The following is a 19,073-nucleotide window of genomic DNA, read 5'->3' on the forward strand; positions in this document are numbered from 1 at the left end:
TGTCTTGCAAAATATGTTCTTAATTTTCCTCATTTTCCTCATTTTTTTTCATTGCATTTTGTTATTTTATTATTTTATTATTTTATAGACATGGATTTTTTTTATTTGGAACAATAGTAGAGGTGATTATGGGTTGTGTCGGGCTTCAATAAAATTTTGTTTAAATTTGGTCTAAATAAAAATGTTAAAACTCGAATTCGGTCCAACCCATCCGTATTAATTTTTTATATTATTATTTTTATATAAAAAGAATTTTAAAAATACAATATATTAAATACACTAAAAATATTAAAATAAATGTTTCCCAACAAATAAAAATAAATTAAAAATTTATTTATATTTATATAACACTAAGATAGGTGCAACTTAGCAAACAAACACCTCCAAAATAATAGCAAAATTAATAATAAAACAAAATTTTTACAATATTCAAACAATAAAACAAAATAGTTACAATATAATAGTAAAACAACAACAAAATAGTGAAAACAACAGCAAAAAGTAGCAAGTTTTTTTTTTCTTTTTGCAAATTCGGGTCAAAATGAGCTCTGGCAAAAAAAAGCTTACCCGAGGCCTCATTTTTTGCCCCAACCCATTTTACGTCTATACTTTTACCTAAACCCTCCCACTTTTCGGGGAAGTTTTTTTGGCCCAGGCGATAATCATGTCTAAGCAATAGTGTGATGAGTTTTCAATGAAAACAAAAGGGCTAATTACACCAGGACTTCTCAAATTGTTGTTTAGATTTTATGTTAGTCCTCAAACTTTAAAGTGCTTCGATTGGACTTCAAAATATCAGTATTGTATCAATTAGGACTTCCGTCAACCTAACCGTTAATTTTTTACCAATCACACGGAAAACTTGGATCTAGCTCGTTAAAACAAAGAAATGTCCCTCCTAAATTTTAGTGACATTATTTCTTAACTCATTAAATTCAAGTTGTCTATATAGTAGATATACGTATTTAAAATTTGATCCATATATTTTAAATATACTCAACACCATATCTGAGTTGGCATTTAGCGATAACTAGATTGATGGGAAGGATATGACTGATACGACATTTATGCTTGTAGGATTTAATTAAAACGTTTTAGGGACCAGTTTAAGATCTGGGCATAATTTGAGGGCATCAGGTAAAATTAACCAAAAATAAAAGTTTGCTTTAAAATTGGGCCCTGATATAAAACACAATTGGGCCCTAAAATGAAATTGGATTTAAACATAACGAAACCCACTGCACTGCGCTTCATATTCATTTTCTTCTTCCTCCTTTCGGCTTTTAATCTTAAAAACCCTGCAAAACCCTAATTCGCCAAATCCCACTCGAAGAAGAAGAAAAAAAAAATGGGGAAAATCCCACCTTCGTTTCGTCCAGCAATATCGAATTCCCTCACTAGAAAGCTCCCTTTAGAGCCCCCAACCTCAATCCCCCATCACTCTCCCGAGAAAACCACCAAGAAAAAACCACCCCAACATCCTAAGAAACCCCAAGCTTCCGGCAAAGCCGAAGCCTTATTCAAATCTCCAGACCTTTCCTCCGCCAAGAAAGTCTTCAATTACATCGTTTCCACAACGAAATATTCACCCGATCTTCGTTTCCACAACACGCTCTTACAATCCTACGCTTCAATCTCCACCCTCAATGATTCAATTTCCCTTCTTCACCACATGATCAAAACCCAACCTTCGTTTTCACCCGACCGATCAACTCACCACGTCTTGCTCTCACAATCTTGCAAAGCACCCGATTCCTCCCTCTCCGCCGTTAACCAAATCCTCAACCTAATGATCAATAACGGGCTAAAACCTAATCAGGTCACCACCGATATTGCTATCCGGTCGCTTTGTGAAGTTGGGCGTATTGATCATGCTGTTGAATTGGTAAAAGAACTTTCTTTAAAACAATCTCCGCCTGATAATTATACGTTCAATTTGCTTGTTAAGAATTTATGCAAGTGTAGAACTTTAAGTACGGTTTACAGTTTTATTGATCATATGAAGAGTTCTTTTGGCATAAAACCTGATCTTGTTACTTATACCATATTGATTGATAATGTTTGTACTTCAAAGAATTTACGTGAGGCAATGAGATTGGTTGGTGTGCTTAATGATTCAGGGTTTAAACCAGATTGTTTTGTTTATAATACTATTATGAAAGGGTATTGTATGTTGAGTAAAGGGAGTGAAGCAATAGAGGTTTATAAGAAAATGAAAGAAGAAGGCATCGAACCCGATCTCGTGACATATAACACTTTGATTTTTGGGTTATCGAAATCCGGGAGAGTAAAAGAAGCTAAGAAGTATTTAGATATTTTAGTCGAATCGGGTCATTTCCCGGATGCCGTTACATACACTTCACTGATGAATGGAATGTGTAGAGAAGGGAATGCATTAGGTGCAATGGTTTTGTTGGAGGAGATGGAAAGAAAGGGCTGTACACCGAATTCATGCACTTACAATACGCTGCTTCACGGGTTATGCAAGTGTAGATTGATGGAGAAAGGAATGGACTTGTATGGGGCAATGAAATTGGCTGGGATGAAGCTCGAGACTGCTTCGTATGCTACTCTTGTGAGAGCGCTTTGTCGTGAAGGCAGGGTTGCAGAGGCATACGAAGTGTTTGATTATGCCGTTGAGAGTAAGAGTTTAACCGATGTTGCTGCTTACTCAACATTAGAGGTTACCCTTAAGTGGCTAAAGAAAGCTAGAGAACAAGGGCTAGCTGTTTGACTGGTATCTCCTTTCTTTGTATATCAGTCTCTCTAATTTGTAGTTCTTGTTGATCATTACAATTTTGATGCCTATTTTATGAATAAAATGAGCCTATTTTTTATATGGCAAAATTAGCTTGTGACTTCATAGGGTAAATACTTATTTTGGTATCTGAACTTGTCTTCAAGGTTCATTTTGGTACCTAATCTTTTTTTTGGGGGGTCCAATTAGGTACCTAAACTTGGCCTCAAGGTTCAATTTGATACTTAAACTTGGTCCAAGTAGGTACCTGAACTTGGCTTTATAGTTCAGATATGCCATTTGAACCAAGCAGCCAAGTTGAACCCAAAAAAGAAGTTTAGGTACCAAATTGAACCTTGAAGCCAAGTTCAAGTATAAAAAATGCATATTTACCCGACATCATAATATCTATCACTGCAAGTGCATTGTTGTTTGTATGGTTCACCATTTGTCAAAGTAGGTCCTGTTTTTGGTTCACCATTTTGTCTAATTTCATGGTTCATAGTCATGGAAACATGTAATCCGTCTTCTTCCATGTTATTTCATGCTGTGTTCCTTCAATGGGAGGATGAATATATATATATATGCTTTTGTCGTATTATTTGATCGTATGAACCAGGATCATGCATTAACAAGCAATTATCATGTTCTATATGTTGTTAAGCCCGTACATATTGCTAGGTACATTTGTTTGTAAACTTTGACCAATAAAACATACTGACAAAATTGAAGACCAAAAAAGTAAAAAAGAGAGAATATAATGAGACATCTGTGGATTTGGTAATCTTCAGGCACATGGAGAGCTTGTGCCTTGTTGTGGTATGTGTTGGCCATACATTTAAGGTTGTTTACCTACATCAAAATGTACACTAGATTGATGTCCTATGCTATTGAACATTTTACAGGGAAGACGAGATTTTGCTTAAATAAATTATTGAACAGGAGGGTGGGGGGAGGCAGTACAATGCATTCGGTAACTAATGTGGCATTAATTTATGGCTAGGGTACGGGAAGTAATGGGGGACAAGGAGAATCCCTCGGCCATGAATGGAGCATGTGATTTATTCTATTTAAATTTGTTTCTTCTTTTAAGTTAAATGGAGGATGTGCTTCATGGTTAATTGTACATAATCTTGATTGATATAATCACTAATTTATGTACACATTTTGTCCAGTTTTATTATATATAAGCTGAAGTTTTTTTATATATTCCTTTTGATTTTTTTTTATTTTTCATTTATTTTTTTGAATCAGGACTAAATTGATAGAGTATGTAAACATTGAGAGTTTAATTTATTGTTATATTCAATTAAAATTATGTACAATTGATAGAAAACATAAATACCGTGATTAAATGTTCATAGTTGCTCACTTTTAAAATGGATTCGATTTTTTTAAGAGGGACCAAATTGGTCAAAATCAAAACTTAGAGGTGTTTTGCCATTTTTTCAAAATAAATAAAAACTAGTGTCTTCTTCGACAAGCAGTCTCTGTTTCACCGTAACAACCTACAAGTTGAGTAGCCTTCAATTTTCATTGCACGTCTAGTGACGCCCTAGATTCTTTTGCCTTAGGGAATCACCTCCCACAATTCCTCCTGTTTCTTATTCTAATATAAACCCCGTATCGTTTGCCAGCCTTGAATGTTCTTAAACTAATTTAAAGGACCATAAATAAAACTCTGGTCGGAAAACAAGGCTAATATCACACTAATGATTGAACAGGCAATACAACATACGGTTCACACCCCTTGTTCCACTTGTTTACATTACAATCACTTGGAACTTAACATTAAAATAAAACATAAATGGTTACAGGTTGTAGGCTACAAATGCTACAAGGATCTTCTAATTGCAGGCTAATCCCTGTCTCCATCACATGGCCAATGATTAGACTTTGGCCACATATTACTTTCTTTATAAATATATAGAAGAATGATGTGTGTTTAGAGCACCTTCTCCTGTGAAAAAACATGGCAAACTTGTCTGTAATTCATGGTGTGAATGTTCCTGTTAGATCCATTAGTTTGCCATCCAGGTTGCAGCTTAATTCGATCGAAACTGAGCTGAATGAGCTTAAAACGTTCGGTGTATTGCCGGGTTTACAACCAAGTCACGGCAGTGGCGAGACGGGTTTCACTAGGCTTGCAAAGTTGTATACCAACATTGTGGAAATCATTCAATCTCCACTCACTCACAAAGCACTTCACCATCAGCAAAACGTGGTAAAACTGATAGAGGAAGCACTCGACGACTCAGTCGGACTACTAGATGCATGTAGCACCGCCAAAGACTTAATTACGACGATGAAACAACAAGTACAAGACCTTCAATCAGCTTTACGTCGGAAAGGCCGTGATTCGAGTATCGGATCCGATATCCTTGCTTATATCAACTTCAGAAAGAAATTCAAAAAGAGCATCGGTAAAAGCCTTAGAGCACTAAAGAGATTACAATGCAACAATGTCAATGGTACAACATTTCATTGCCATGTAGTAAAGCTGTTAAACTCATTGAAACAGTCCAATGCCGTTACGATATCGATGTTCGAGTCGATGTTGTCGTTTCTTTCGATGCCGATAATGAAAACGAAGGCTGGTGGTTGGTCTTTGATTTCGAAATTGTTATCGGATGGTAGAAATCAAAAGGGTTTTAATGAAGTGGGGACTGTGGACTTTACTTTGTACAGACTCCATGGACGAGTTCGAAAAAACGATGCCAAGATCGATACACATGTAGAATTAAGGAGATTAGAGACACTTTGTGCAACTATTGAAGGTTTTGAAGATGGTTTAGATTGCTTGTTTAGATGTTTTATTAAAATTAGAGTTTCTTTACTTAACATACTTACACCTTGAAGATTACTATTGTATGTCATTGTTCATGGCATCTATATTGTACATGTTCATGAACTAGATTTTTTAAGAGAATTGTATAAAGTAGATCCACACGAGCAATCCATGTATGTATGTATGTATGTATGCATGCATGGAAAATGATGTGAAATTTATTGTGGGTTCTCCATGGTTACAAATCATGCTAATTAATGAGATTTTTTTACAAATATTTTGGTAAACAGATTTAAATAACAATATATTTTTATTCGTTTTTTGGATTTAAGTTGGATTTGGACGGGTTGATTAGTGAATTTAAGGTTTGATTTTTATTTATTTTATATTTTTTAAAAATTTTAATTTTTTATATTTGAACTAGGTTTGGATTTATTGATTAGTGGGTTTAGGGTTTGGCTTTTTTTATTTGAGTCAAGAATTTTGGCCCTAAAACATTAAAGACCAATTTTATTGGTTTTTGATTTAACAGGTTCTTGATATATAGTTCAATCGCAATTCAAAATAGTTCATAGTTCAATCGATCTAATTTCTCTCTCCAAACCAATACCCCAATTGGTCTGATCCAATTTAAATAATCATGGTTTCCACTCTTCAATAGTTTCAATAGGTGCTTTTAGTGTCACAGGCCGCCGCGAATCAAAGCCTGTGGCGAATGCACACAGAACGTCCCATAAAGGTCAATCGGTTAAATGGAGCTTATTCGACCCACTTGAATTGACCATATTCATGAAATATATAAAGAAAACTCATCTACTTGAAGCGTTGGTGACCCAATGAAATACTCCAGTAGAATTATAGTTACTAACACAATTATTGTAAATCTTAAGGGATAAAGATGTATAGAGTTCAAATCCTTTAGAACTCTTATCTTGTAGATAAACACTAATCTTAACTTTGAACCGTTGGATCAGGAATAACTCAACTATAACTAGAGGCTTTCCCCATCATTTGTAATCATCAATTATATTCTATTCTTGAGTTAACAAATATATTATACTTTCATTACTCTTTTCTCTTTCGAATTGGCTTCCGGTTTGTTTTGGGTACTTTAAATAATTTCTACGAAAATTCACATTCTTCAATAGTAAAACTAACTTTAACGAATTTAAAGACAAAAAATTACTTAAAACCGTACGATTTGCCAAACCAAAGTTGTCCCAAGACACTAGGCTTTGTCCTCTTTACCTTATCAACGTGACATACTACAACACTTAACAACAACATTGACTTAGAATTAGTACTGTGATGGCTGTTTTTAATAGTATGTCTACCATTTTCATTAAACATGAAAAAAAAAAGGAAAAATCTTTATTATAATTTTCAAAGACTCAAGTCAAGAAGAAAACTATGAGAAAAAAAAACCTTTCTCACTAAGAAAAAACCCCATATGTCATGGTCAACAAAGTAAGAAACTTAAAAAAAAAAAAACAACCAAAGTTACAAACTTTATTTCTTAATCTTATCTTATCTTATCTATAATTAAAGTTACAAAATTGAAAGCTTTAGTCATACTATCTTTACTTGGTTACCATATTTGTATAGCACCTGTCCTTATAAGAGAGCAATACGTGTTGCCTTCTAAACAAGTTGATTCATATAAAAACCACTCGTGCGTGTGACCAATTATTGCTATAATCAAAACTTATAGATTTATATAATTTTAATCTAACAGATCTGGATTGCAATCTCAAGAAATAATAATTTTGTGTTAGACAAACCAGGTAATCCAATATATTTATAAAGTGAGGCAGCTGAAGTTGAAAAAATATGGTCTAGGGTTCTGGATAATGTGGCAGCTAAGGAGGCAAGACAGGTGATGACTCTTTAGGGTCTATGCATAACCAAACACACATATACGACAAAGTAACAACACAGCTCATTCATATTTGATGTTCCAACCATATATTGGGATAAAAAGATGTTATAATATTTGAGCCATGCCGGTGAATGATGTGACAAGTTATCCGTATTACGAGGGGAATCCCGTTGTGGTTCACATGATGGTGACATTACCCATTATGTATCTATTTAAACCATATCAAGTTGAAGCTTTGAAAACAGATCAAAATGGCTACCAAATACCATGTTAGATCAATTAGCTTGCCTTCAAGATCACATCCCACCACTCTTAGAATAGAAGATGAGCTCAAAAGGCTCAAAACATCGGAACCATCGGCTTTATCGGCGACAGAGTCGATATCTGCAGGTCTTTCGGGACTGGGAGACTTGTATCAATTCATGGATGAGCTTCTCAACATGTCTTCAACACAACAAGTACTGTCCATGTACCAACATGAGAAATGTATAGATGAGTTGTTGGATGGATATGTAAAGCTTTTGGACATTTGTGGGATTGCAAGGGATTACATGTTTCAAATCAAGGAACATGTTCATGCTCTTCAATCTGCACTTAGAAGAAGGAAAGGAGATTCAAGTATTGAAAATAGTATCTCTCAGTACACTCATTTGAGGAAACAAATGAAGAAAAAAGCAAAGAAATTGATCATGGAATTGAAGCAAATGGACAATGACGACAACAACAACAACAACAAACTCGAAGCCTTGTCGTTTTTGGACCGTGATCATCATTTCTTCGCCGTGATTCGAGTTTTAAGACAAGTTAATGTAATGAGTTCATCTTTGTTCCAATCCTTGTTCACCTATTTGTCAGCACCAATTCCCTCAAGATGGTCTCTAGTGGCAAAATGGATGCATAAAGGTACAATATCATGCGAAGAGAAGCAAGACATTGTTAACGAACTCGAAAGCGTGGATGCCGCGATTTGTCGACGTATTTTCGATGTTCAAATCACACATAAAAGATTGGTGGCTTTGGAGAGTAGCATCGAAGGCGTCGAGAACCGTCTCGAATGTGTTTTTAGGCACATAATTAAAGCAAGAGCCTCTCTTTTGAACATCATTTCACAATAAGTTATCTCTATAATGCCAAACCACTCAGGCATCCAAGTTTTAGTGGATCCAATTTCAATCCATGAATCTGTACATCATACAACAATTTGTATAGCTATAAATGAAGTATAAATTTAAGTTCTGCAATTCTCTTCTTTATCTTAAAATTATTGGTTCATTGAAGCATTATATGAAATGAAATCCTTGATAATTATGCAATGCCTTTGGAACTAAAATCCGTAACCAGCACTTTTTATAAAGGCTGTGATGATATATACATTGGTCCACAAATTTTGGCTTTGACAGCTTTGACAAAATCATGAACTAATTATATGTGCAAATCCAAATATAATAATACAATGGATGCTCAATTATTTCACAAGAAACCTATAACCCTTTTTCTCTTTTTCTGTCATACACTTTTACTATATTCAAGTAAAGGGTTATTGGCATTGAGTGCAGTACCTCCACGTGTCACAAGGATAGTAGGATTTACAAGTTCTATATATGCTTTATGTTGATTACCTTTTACTCAAACTGTCCAAGGCTCTTTATTCTATAAGATATGGCATATCAGTTTAGATCATAAAACACTCAGTACCCTTTTCTCAAAAGAAAAAAATTAAACCCTTTTAATAAAGTATAATATTGTAATTTATTTGGGTTTTTTTCGGAGTTAAGAGGGAAAATTCCGAAAAAAACCCGAGTTAAAACCGAACATAAAACTCCCAATAGACTACACTTAAAAGATTTGCGTCGAAAGAAAGTCGATCCCTCAACAAATATCTGTTTTTATTTCTAACAAGATAGATATGTGAATGTAGTAGGATTCATGAACATATTATCTGTACAAAACATCATAATATATGAAGTAGAAGACTCGTGTCTTACTCTGGCAAGTACCTGCTAGCAAAGCCTGGTAGGGAACATAAAAAGATGAGGTACATCAATTATTTAAAAACCACCTTCCATTAAATTGCTTTTTAAGTAGCTTTGGAGTTTGGATGGATGGCCATATTTTTCCTTTAAAAATCAAGGTCGGCGTTTGATGGTGGTGATGGTGCATTATTAGATGATGGACAAATGCATAGGGGTATGCAAAAAAACAAAATCCAAAAGTCAGATGCACCGTATCCAAATCAATGAACTCTGGGATTTTATTAAATATGACAAGTTTATCATTGTAAGTCATTCCTATAGGAAAATTCCATATTATCTTCACATGCCTTCCACATTGGTACATGGACCTACTGTGATTACTTCCACACCGAAGTTGGTATAAATATATGATAATGGATTATTGAACTTACATTTCATCTTTGTTTGAGTCTAGAATGAAAAAGAGTGACAATGGCTGCTTTCTCCACAAAGTTAGCGAAAAAACACGGTCTCCGGTCCGTCAGCTTCCCTGCTAGCTCACATCCGAGCACACTTAGATTGGAAGAGGAGCTGAATAAGCGTGGGTCTCGGCACGGTGCTTCATCGTCCAACGGTGAAACACTTTGCACTGGTTTATTTGGTCTAGCAGAATTGTATATATGCATAGAGGATCTTTTAAATTTGCCACTCACTCAACAAGCTTTAGCTCAACATCACAATGAACAATGGCAAAATGCATTGCTAGATTGTTCATTAAAGCAATTGGATCTATGTAGTAACACGAAGGATGCCGTTTCTTCAATGAAACAAAGTGTTCGAGAGCTTCAATCGGCTCTCCGACGAAGCAAAGCCGGAGAGCAAAGCATTGAAACCAATATTAATAGTTACATTACCACTAGGAAGATTATGAAAAAAGAAATTGCGAATTCACTTGCATCATTGAAGCGAATGGACAACATATTCGGAGATTTTCCTCAGTTAGAACAACACCATCATCTCGCCGCGGTCATTAGTTTGCTTCGAGAAGCAATCGTGATCACCGCTTCCGTTTTCCACGCCCTTCTTTCATTCCTTTCTCCTTCGTCGCTGAAACCAAAGTCTTCGAAATGGTCATTGGTTTCGAAGTTGGTCCAGAAGGGTTCGACAACATGCAAAGACGAGCGGAAAATGAATGAGTTAGACAGAACTGACATCGCGGTTAGCAACATATTACTGCAGAGCTCGAAAGAAGATTCCGAGGAAACGAAAATCGAATCCGCAATGGTAAATTTGGAATCTTTGGATTCTATCTTTGAAAATCTTGAAGATGGCTTAGAGTGTTTGTTTAGGAGCTTGCTTCATACTAGAGTTTCTTTCCTAAATATACTTTCTCATTAGCAAAACATCATATATATATATATATATATCCTCCAATCTATTGAGATTTGAGAGGTGGATCAACAACATTGAAATGTATTCTAAAATGTCTTCACTTATGGGACAATATGTACAGCTCTTATTAGTACTTGGGATGCATTTGTACATTTTGTGAGTTCCATTATTAATTCAAGCACTAATTTGTACTTTTATGCCAATCGATTTAATATATGTTGTGTGAAAAGTTTGATCCATTCAAACATATGCCAAATTTTTGGATCAAACTTTAGCTTCTGTACAAGAAAATAAAATATGCACTATTTCTCTTTAAGTTTTGTTTTTTCCCACTTAGTTATCTAATTTTTTTATCAAAAATATATTAAACTATTATTTTTATCTCATTTTACTTGAAAACTTGTATGGATCACAATAAGAATGTGCCACGATTTTATTGGTTGATATCGTATTTTGGGGTCAAATGAGATTAAATTAATAGTTTAGGTGTCACTTTTGATAATAAAAAAAGCATAAATATAAAATTGACCCTCAAATTATACCAATTTTCTCACTTAAATACCTAAAATTCTTTTTTTTGTCAAGAATGGTATATAAACAATTGATTCCTTCTCATTTTGCTCCAAAACACTATATCATGTTCATACTAGATGTCAGATTTTTTTGTGTAAAATGAGACAAAATTAATAATTTAAGTATTAATTTTTACTAGTAAAAACTTTAGATACTTAAATGAGAAAATAAGTATAAAATCCCCTTTTAGTCCTTTTAAAATCCAAAGAGTTATAAATTTATATATAATAAAATTTCATCTTGTGATTCAATCTTTCTTAAAGTAATAAAGTTTTAAGCTTGTAATTAAAAAATTACATTTTAGAACTAAATGACAGAAGTGATACAGTTGAAGGGCAATTTTGAATTTAATTGTGGATTTTGAGGTATAGGGACATTGGGGATTGGGATTGAGTGGGGTGCATTAGTTGCAACCTAGGGTTCCTGTTTATGCCTGAACCTGGTATTAAAGTGAGTTTCTTTAAACCTCGAGAATGTCAATAAGCACATGTATGCATGTATGTATGTATGAGCAAAGAGTGTAAAAAGTTCGCTTTTCTAATGTATTAGCCGCTCAGTAAGAGCACATGCTGTGAGACAGCATTGTACCTAATGTTCTAAAGCTTATTTTCAACATTTGAACAACCAAGGTTCAGAAAATCCCAAACAATGCATTGAAAAATCTCATACTCCAATGGCTGTTTCTGTCACGTTCTTTTTTATGCTTATGGTTGACAAAAATTCCCAACTCCTTAAAACAAAGCAAAACAAGACAAAAAAAGGAATCACAAACTAATCACAAGCAACTCAACCTCGAGCGAACCACGAGCAAAGAACGATTCTGCACTCACGAACGAACTTTAAAAAAAATTTCGGGTTATAATCACAGTTGTTTTCGGCTAAAATGATACACTATCCTAAAAAATCAGCAGCAACGACACGCTAAGATGTCTAAGCAAGTGTATGGCCTTGCCTTTTCTTCAAGTTCTTGAGACGAGGGCAAAGGTTCCAAACTGTAAATACTGCTTCGAACACAGCAAAAGTTGTATAAATTCCTGCAAATTCCTTTACTAAAAGGATATACTCGTTCGGGAATCCGCCTGCATATGTAATGAAAATGAGCAATTACGTAAGCTGTGAACACATGGTCGATCGCTTAATAGCTATCTGTGATGAAGAAAATGTCATATTAATACGTTCTATCAAAACCCAATCATGATAAGTCTTTCAATCCTATGACATGGTATTGTACCTTAGATATGGGATACGCCTGCACCTAACGAGTTCATAAGTCGTCTGATTTGTCAGAACAAGATAACTGCACGAAAAATAAAGGTTAATAAACCAGTGTCCACTGTACATAATATTAAAGCTAATCATCAATACCTGAAATGCAAACAAAAGTTACCTGTGAAAAAGCAGCAGCAATAGTAGAAAAATTATGACAATTGACAAGGCGATCAATAGCAGAATCATAATGGCATCCTTCCACCTTTCAACAATATTTTTCAATGTCAAATTTTCGGATCTAGGTAAATACAAAAGATCCAAATGAAAAAATAAAAGCCAAACAATAGATATTTAACCACCCCATTGTCACACTATAGAGGTACTTTGTAATATAACATACCAAGCCCTCGAAATGTTGGCTTTCAGGTACATAATATACAAGATGCCAGTCCAAAGACACAATGCTGTCTCTTCACAAATATACCACCTGAATTTAAAAATTATGACAGGAGAGACCGGTGAGTTCCGAATTAGGAAACAATATTTAAATGATCGAATTTTAGCATGCATGCAAAATCAAAATGATCGTATGTTGGACGTATTTATATACCATGTCAAATATGATATAGACTCACCAAAATTTGCAATGATTATCCTGACCAACACATGATCCGAGCCATAAACAATGATGATCAAACTGAAGAACACATTTATCACAATCATGACAGTGCTTTGCTCGTGGAGGCTGCAGTTGTACACAAACAAACATAAGTAACAATCACAAGCTATCTAAGGTACTAATTGCACATTTAAGTAACATCGAAAAGGATAGCTGAATAAACACAAGCGGTTCTTCATAGTTCTTACATTGAACATCCAATCAAAGCTACAATATGACTAAAGTTAACATGTTTTTTTCCGAGTACACTGACCTCCATGCTCACTGACAAAGCTACAAATATTCACACATGCATCTTTTTAGTGCTAGACATTATACAAAGTCAACAATAAAGATCCTCTGTCTAGGTAAGTAACACATATAAACAGAGATAACCAGGAAGTAAGAGACAGGACCAAGGCCCCCCCTCCCCTCCAAAGATGAAAATCTTTTAGTTTAATCCCTTTTAAATTCTAAAATAACAAGCATATACAAAGATAAAATTGTACTTTGACCCCTTTAGAATTTTATAATTTAATTTTGGCCCCCCAAGATAAATTTCTGGCTTTGTCCCTGCAAGAAGTGTTGATTCAAAGAAAATAAGTTTATTGCATGAAAGACAAAAAAAATTAGATATCGTCACCTGCTCAACATTACAATAGGAGCAAGTGCAAGACCTGCAAAATCCAAAAGAAAGTCAGTAGTTTTCTAATATTTAATAAGTTCCTGAAACTGAATTAAACTTTTTCTTGGTAGTTTGCATGGCAAGACTCGGATTAAACTCAAGCTTACGGAGTTAAAACACACAAAACATCAAGATTCATATGCCATATGTTTAGTAAACATAAAGGCAAACTTGTGTAAGATTTATAAAACGGAAGAGCAGCAAGTGATATACGACAGAAAGTACAGTGATTGCTTAACTTAGCTAGCAATTAGTGCCCATGCAGATCCATAAACATGACTTCACAAAGTCAATAGTGTTTTTACATACCTAATGGATGTTCCAGGTGGATACATGTCCATAACCAACTTCGTCCAAGACGAAGGATTACTCCCTTGGAAATTTCTACCCGATTGACTCCCTTCTATGACAACATTCAAGCTTCCATTTTGGCTTGAAGCAGGCTGTCTTTGCTTAAACATTATAAGAACACGATAAATAGTAAGATTCCAAGCATAAACCCCACTTCTAAAGAAATGGAAGAGACAATGAATGGAACAATAAAAGAAAAGAAAACGCTTACTTTGAGGCCATTGACGACTTCTGACATATCACATTCGTCTCATTAACAGCCCTCATTACATCAAAAACATAACTAAAAGCCGAAAAAAGGACATAAAAACATTAACAGTAAAAACACAATCAGTAATTTACACGGTTTCAAAACTTAGATGATCTATAAAGTAAAAAACCACATTGATATTTACCCAGGAGAAGAACTAGAAGTAATAAAGTATTGTACCAATGTAGCAAAAAGCAACAACAAATATAAAGCAGTGTACCTGAGAAAATGAAAAAAAAAGGAAGAACTAAACACACATTAAAAGAAAGATGCTTTATTTATTGATGTTCTTATAGAACTAAATTGATCAAAAAGAATCCAAATTTATAAACATTCATTGGAAAAAAAAAAGGTAAAGCTAATTGCAGTGAATGAACTATGAAGTGTAATCGATACATTACCAGGGTTCTTTTTTGGTTGTCTCAATTAAATCACCATCGAAAACAAAGAGAATGCCAACGAAAATCAGATGTAGCATCACTAATGTCACTTTCAAACCCCATGACGATCTTCGAGCTAAAGAACCCATACAAATTTCCAAATTAATTATAATAAAAACCGCTAAAAAAACCATGAAATTCGACAAAACCCAACAAAATGGCAAGCAAAATAAACTAAGTTATCCACAACTCAACTGAATTATAAGAAACAAAACATACTAAAAAAAAAAGCTTCTTGTTCTTGGTCATGAGATAAACATAAAAAGAAAATTGTACCAGGATCGGAGAGACAAGGGAAACAGTGAAAGAACCGGGCTAAAGCTCGATCGTGAAAGGACCGGCATATACCCATGACCGTTGTCATCAAACAAACCACCCAACACAACAAAATTTCCAATTTCAAAAATCAAATCAGTAAACGACACGATAATGGTAAAAAAAAAGTCAATATTTTTTGGCCATTTTTCAAGCAAGGCTTTCCCTTTTTTCTCTTCTTTCAATTTCGAAAGAAGAAAAAAAGTTAACAGCAGATATGAAATTTGTGAAACAAAAAAAAAAATCAAACTCTTTTAACAAGAAATGAAAAAAACCCAGTTCGTGGAAGATTGCATTTTTTGCAGTTTTTATTATATTAAGAATAAGAATGTTAGCTGTCGGTTAGATAATGTAGGGTTTTTTTTTATCAAAATAATAATAAAATTAATTAATAAATTATAAATTAATTATGAAAATATGATGTTCTCTACGACAAAAAAAAAACAATTTTATTGTAAAATACTCTATTTTCGTAATTAATTTACAATTTATCTTATTTTTGTAATTATTTTTGTAATTATTTTGATTTAAAAAAACCAATAAGTTGGTATTTTAATTGACCTCATAGCCCAATAAAATAAATCAACACACATCTAATCCATTGCTATTAATTATTGTTGGTCTAATTCTGGTTTTAGTCCCTTTACTATGATGAAAGTTTAGATTTAATCTTTTTATTTTAATTTGTCATAGTTTGGTCCCTTTCTTTTTATAACACAATTGATAACACTATTAATTGTTGTCATTATAGTGATTACATGAATTTTTTAAGTATTTTTTGGTTATACAATAAAAACCACATAAAAATCTAGTCTACCATGTTCAACTAATAATAAATTTACGTGTCAGTTGAATGGTTAATATTTTTTTTTAAGACAAGAATTTCACTTCATCACCTTAATGGTAGCAACTACCAATTTTATCAATTGGGAGATATTAATAATAATGAAAAGTAGATAATCAATTCATGCCGAATTAAATAGAAGGATTAAATCTTAAATTTTAATATAATATAGGGACTAAAATCAAATTAGACCATTTTTTGATTTCTTTGATTACTTTGCTGTTGATCTTCCACCCAAACCCAATAAAAGGTTTCATAAATCTCAATGGTTTAGAAATCCATTAGACTACAAAATTCATCCTCAAATTATACCATTTTTTCCATTTACATATTTAAACTTTTTGTTGTAAAAATTATACTTAAATTATTAATCTCATTTCATTTTACCCTCAAAATCTACTGCTGTCACATTTTTATTGATATCGAGCTTTTAAATACCAATTTTGATAAAAAAATTATAAATTAAGGGTGAATTTTACATTTAATTCTTTAAAAATGGAGGCTTTGCACTCACCTACTTTGCTACCTACAAGTCAGACTTAGAGATAATAATGTTTACACTAAGGGATTTACTAAGGATTAGTTGTCGCTATCAAAGAATAAAAGGGAAACAAATGCAAGCAGATGAACGGAGGAAACTTCATTGTTTACGTAAAATAAGTATTTGGAGGCATGCATGAAATGGGAGAAAATTGTGAGGAAGATGAAACTGACTGCCACTGTTTTCTAGTTTCTTCCAAAGAAAAGACAACCCTACCAACATCGAGATTTTATCGTCGGATTTGGAATATCCAGCATAGACATGTCGCCACGCCACGTAAATTTTCTCACCAATCATCCTCTCCCAAAACCTACATAAATTTCCCCTGCAGATTCTTGTAGATTCTCTTTTACAGTATACACCGCCTGCAGAATCGTTGTCTTGACAGCTTGTAAACAAGGAATCCTTTTAGCTTTACTTCTAATTCACGTTACATTTATTAATACTCAATAATCACCTCCCATGTTTTAGTTTTATATAATTAATAATAAGTTGGAATCCAGGGTTGAATAGCCACGGTCACATGGCAAAGACATGTTTTCATGGTGTTTTTGTGTCAATTGCGGTAACTTCACTGCTACTTCTCCAGGCTGAGGCACCATCACCACCACCACCGGCCGTCTATATATTTGGGGACTCCACCCTCGACGTCGGTACCAACAACTTCATACCCGAGTGCGCCGCAAGGGCGGATTTCTACTTCAACGGTATCGATTTCCCTTACTCGAAGCCAACAGGGAGGTTCAGCAATGGCCTTAACACTGCTGATCAGATAGGTATATAGAAACATAACGTTGGTTTCTTCATTGCTAGCACAACACAATCCCCATGCATTTCCATAATTTCCACTATATACTGACTGATATCAATGATCACTTGTTTGGTTTTTGTTTAGTGAGACTGTTGGGCCTAAAGAAGAGTCCACCACCATTTTTGTACCTTGTCAATGTTCCATCCAATTTCCAGAAGAATATACTGCAAGGTGCCAACTTTGCCTCTGGAGGATCCGGTATTTTAAGAGATACTGGAAAGGCAGTAAGTGTTTTTCAACAATATCCCTTTGAGGACTCGATTAAAACGTTTTAAAATTTATACACTAATTTAGAATCTAAGCTATAGTTTTGAGGTTGTCCAGTGAAATTAATCCTTTTTTAAATTCTGAAACTAGGCTTGAAGTATATACGTATTATATATGCAGAAAAGGGTGATCCCATTGGAGGAGCAGATCCAACAGTTTTCAACCATTCGTTCAAACATAACAAACATGACAGGGAGTGAAGAAGCAACCGATAAAATCCTGTCGAAAGCATTCATTCTTATCAGCATTGGAAGCAACGACATGTTTGAATATCTGCTTGACCTCAGCAAACCAATGTCCTTAGCAGAGTTCAATGCGACCCTTATATCCACATACGAATACCATATAAAGGTTCCGACATTGATTTGGCCTTGTTTTATAATTTGTTTCACTACTTAAAACCTGTTTTTAAATTTCTTTTACATATATATGTCAGACTCTCTACGAGCTTGGAGCACGAACGTTCGGCATTTTAACGGTTCCACCAATCGGGTGTACCCCATTTGCTCGAGCTGTCTTCACCGGTAACAACAGCTGCTCCGAACCAGCTCAAGCAATGGCAGTACAATTCTATTTCGACGTTGCGAGCTCATTAGAACAGTTCAGCTCCACTGTCCAAGACATGAAGTATTCGGTGGGGAATACGTTTTTGATGACCAGTGTTTTGACGGGGGACAAGTTGGCCTTCGGTTTGAAGAACATTGCAGCTGCATGCTGTGGGAATGGGACTTACGGTTGCAATCAAACGGCAAGCTTTTGTTCAACCGTGACGAGTATTTGTTTTGGGACCAGTTTCATCCGACACAAAGGGCTTCGGAGTTGGTTGCCTTGACTCTGTTCGGTGCAGCAGAGCCAATTATGGTTCCCATGAATTTCAGTCAGTTGTTGGGGGTTAACATTTAGGATCCCCACTTTGTTTTTAACACCCAAAGAAAAGACAGAATCTGGGAAGTTCTGTCCTTTTAATCCAAGCATGGAATCAAATAAACATGATTATATAAGTTCAAACCTTTTTTTCTATTCAATAATTGCAGAGAATCCTATGTATTTTGTAGCAATGAGGTGCCTGCCACCTAACTACAAGTTTGTATGAGTATTTAAGCTTGATTCATTGTTAAAAATGGGGCAATTCTTATATTTTATTTTTGTTTTAATCATTACATATTCAATATATATACACACTAAATAATCTATATAATATATTGATGCATATACTAAAGTATTATTTATAAAATGAATAAATTATAAATATATATTCAATTAAGTCTTAATTTAGTTGATATCATTATTATTGTAACAATTAGGAGGATATGTGTTCAAATATCCTAAAATACGTATTTTCTTTTAACTTAAAGGGTTGTAAATATGAATATTAGTACAG

The 19,073-nt window shown here is 34.2% G+C and overlaps 6 protein-coding genes across 7 annotated transcripts; 5 read left to right on the forward strand and 1 right to left on the reverse strand.

Annotated features, from left to right (window-relative positions):
- The first annotated feature begins 1,233 nt into the window (after nucleotides 1-1,233).
- Nucleotides 1,234-3,942, forward strand: LOC107937842 (pentatricopeptide repeat-containing protein At2g17670). The gene is made up of 2 exons (XM_016870829.2): nucleotides 1,234-2,737; nucleotides 3,643-3,942. The coding sequence occupies exon 1, from the start codon at nucleotides 1,349-1,351 to the stop codon at nucleotides 2,732-2,734; it is 1,386 nt and encodes a 461-aa protein (XP_016726318.1). The 5' UTR covers nucleotides 1,234-1,348; the 3' UTR covers nucleotides 2,735-2,737; nucleotides 3,643-3,942.
- A 767-nt stretch (nucleotides 3,943-4,709) lies between these two features.
- Nucleotides 4,710-5,594, forward strand: LOC107937806 (uncharacterized). The gene has a single exon (XM_016870781.2). The coding sequence runs from the start codon at nucleotides 4,710-4,712 to the stop codon at nucleotides 5,592-5,594; it is 885 nt and encodes a 294-aa protein (XP_016726270.1).
- A 1,951-nt stretch (nucleotides 5,595-7,545) lies between these two features.
- LOC107937803 (uncharacterized) lies at nucleotides 7,546-8,645 on the forward strand. The gene has a single exon (XM_016870778.2). It carries the CDS (start codon nucleotides 7,656-7,658, stop codon nucleotides 8,517-8,519), a length of 864 nt encoding a protein of 287 aa, XP_016726267.1. The 5' UTR covers nucleotides 7,546-7,655; the 3' UTR covers nucleotides 8,520-8,645.
- A 1,203-nt stretch (nucleotides 8,646-9,848) lies between these two features.
- On the forward strand, nucleotides 9,849-10,754 carry LOC107937817 (uncharacterized). The gene has a single exon (XM_016870794.2). It carries the CDS (start codon nucleotides 9,849-9,851, stop codon nucleotides 10,752-10,754), a length of 906 nt encoding a protein of 301 aa, XP_016726283.1.
- A 1,197-nt stretch (nucleotides 10,755-11,951) lies between these two features.
- On the reverse strand, nucleotides 11,952-15,560 carry LOC107937849 (protein S-acyltransferase 10). 2 transcript variants are annotated; one of them, XM_016870839.2, is made up of 11 exons: nucleotides 15,191-15,548; nucleotides 14,876-14,990; nucleotides 14,620-14,694; nucleotides 14,436-14,507; nucleotides 14,183-14,320; nucleotides 13,832-13,865; nucleotides 13,166-13,275; nucleotides 12,931-13,017; nucleotides 12,709-12,792; nucleotides 12,553-12,618; nucleotides 11,952-12,400 (listed from the first exon to the last, which is right to left on the reverse strand). In XM_016870839.2, exons 1-11 carry the CDS (start codon nucleotides 15,276-15,278, stop codon nucleotides 12,226-12,228), a joined length of 1,044 nt encoding a protein of 347 aa, XP_016726328.1. In that variant the 5' UTR covers nucleotides 15,279-15,548; the 3' UTR covers nucleotides 11,952-12,225. The 2 variants fall into 2 exon arrangements, with proteins under 2 accessions (XP_016726328.1, XP_016726329.1); XM_016870840.2 differs by lacking the exon at nucleotides 14,620-14,694 and having other exon boundaries at nucleotides 15,191-15,560.
- A 1,577-nt stretch (nucleotides 15,561-17,137) lies between these two features.
- On the forward strand, nucleotides 17,138-18,595 carry LOC107937807 (GDSL esterase/lipase At5g33370). Its single transcript, XM_016870782.1, has 5 exons — nucleotides 17,138-17,390; nucleotides 17,510-17,649; nucleotides 17,813-18,043; nucleotides 18,129-18,440; nucleotides 18,485-18,595. Exons 1-5 carry the CDS (start codon nucleotides 17,138-17,140, stop codon nucleotides 18,593-18,595), a joined length of 1,047 nt encoding a protein of 348 aa, XP_016726271.1.
- The last annotated feature ends 478 nt before the right edge of the window (nucleotides 18,596-19,073 follow it).

Source organism: Gossypium hirsutum, chromosome D03 (genome assembly GCF_007990345.1).
Source record: "Gossypium hirsutum isolate 1008001.06 chromosome D03, Gossypium_hirsutum_v2.1, whole genome shotgun sequence".
Lineage (NCBI taxonomy): Eukaryota > Viridiplantae > Streptophyta > Magnoliopsida > Malvales > Malvaceae > Gossypium > Gossypium hirsutum.

Coding starts and splice junctions, on each gene's coding strand:
- LOC107937803 (XM_016870778.2), top strand. CDS start 7,656: ATGGCTACCAAATACCATGTTAGATCAATTAGCTTGCCTTCAAGATCA.
- LOC107937849 (XM_016870839.2), bottom strand. CDS start 15,278: ATGACAACGGTCATGGGTATATGCCGGTCCTTTCACGATCGAGCTTTA. Junction 13,866..14,182: donor CCACCTGGAACATCCATTAG/GTATGTAAAAAC, acceptor TGGATTTTGCAG/GTCTTGCACTTGCTCCTATT. Junction 12,401..12,552: donor AGGCGTATCCCATATCTAAG/GTACAATACCAT, acceptor TTACATATGCAG/GCGGATTCCCGAACGAGTAT.
- LOC107937817 (XM_016870794.2), top strand. CDS start 9,849: ATGGCTGCTTTCTCCACAAAGTTAGCGAAAAAACACGGTCTCCGGTCC.
- LOC107937842 (XM_016870829.2), top strand. CDS start 1,349: ATGGGGAAAATCCCACCTTCGTTTCGTCCAGCAATATCGAATTCCCTC.
- LOC107937807 (XM_016870782.1), top strand. CDS start 17,138: ATGGCAAAGACATGTTTTCATGGTGTTTTTGTGTCAATTGCGGTAACT. Junction 17,391..17,509: donor TAACACTGCTGATCAGATAG/GTATATAGAAAC, acceptor GTTTTTGTTTAG/TGAGACTGTTGGGCCTAAAG. Junction 18,044..18,128: donor CATACGAATACCATATAAAG/GTTCCGACATTG, acceptor TATATATGTCAG/ACTCTCTACGAGCTTGGAGC.
- LOC107937806 (XM_016870781.2), top strand. CDS start 4,710: ATGGCAAACTTGTCTGTAATTCATGGTGTGAATGTTCCTGTTAGATCC.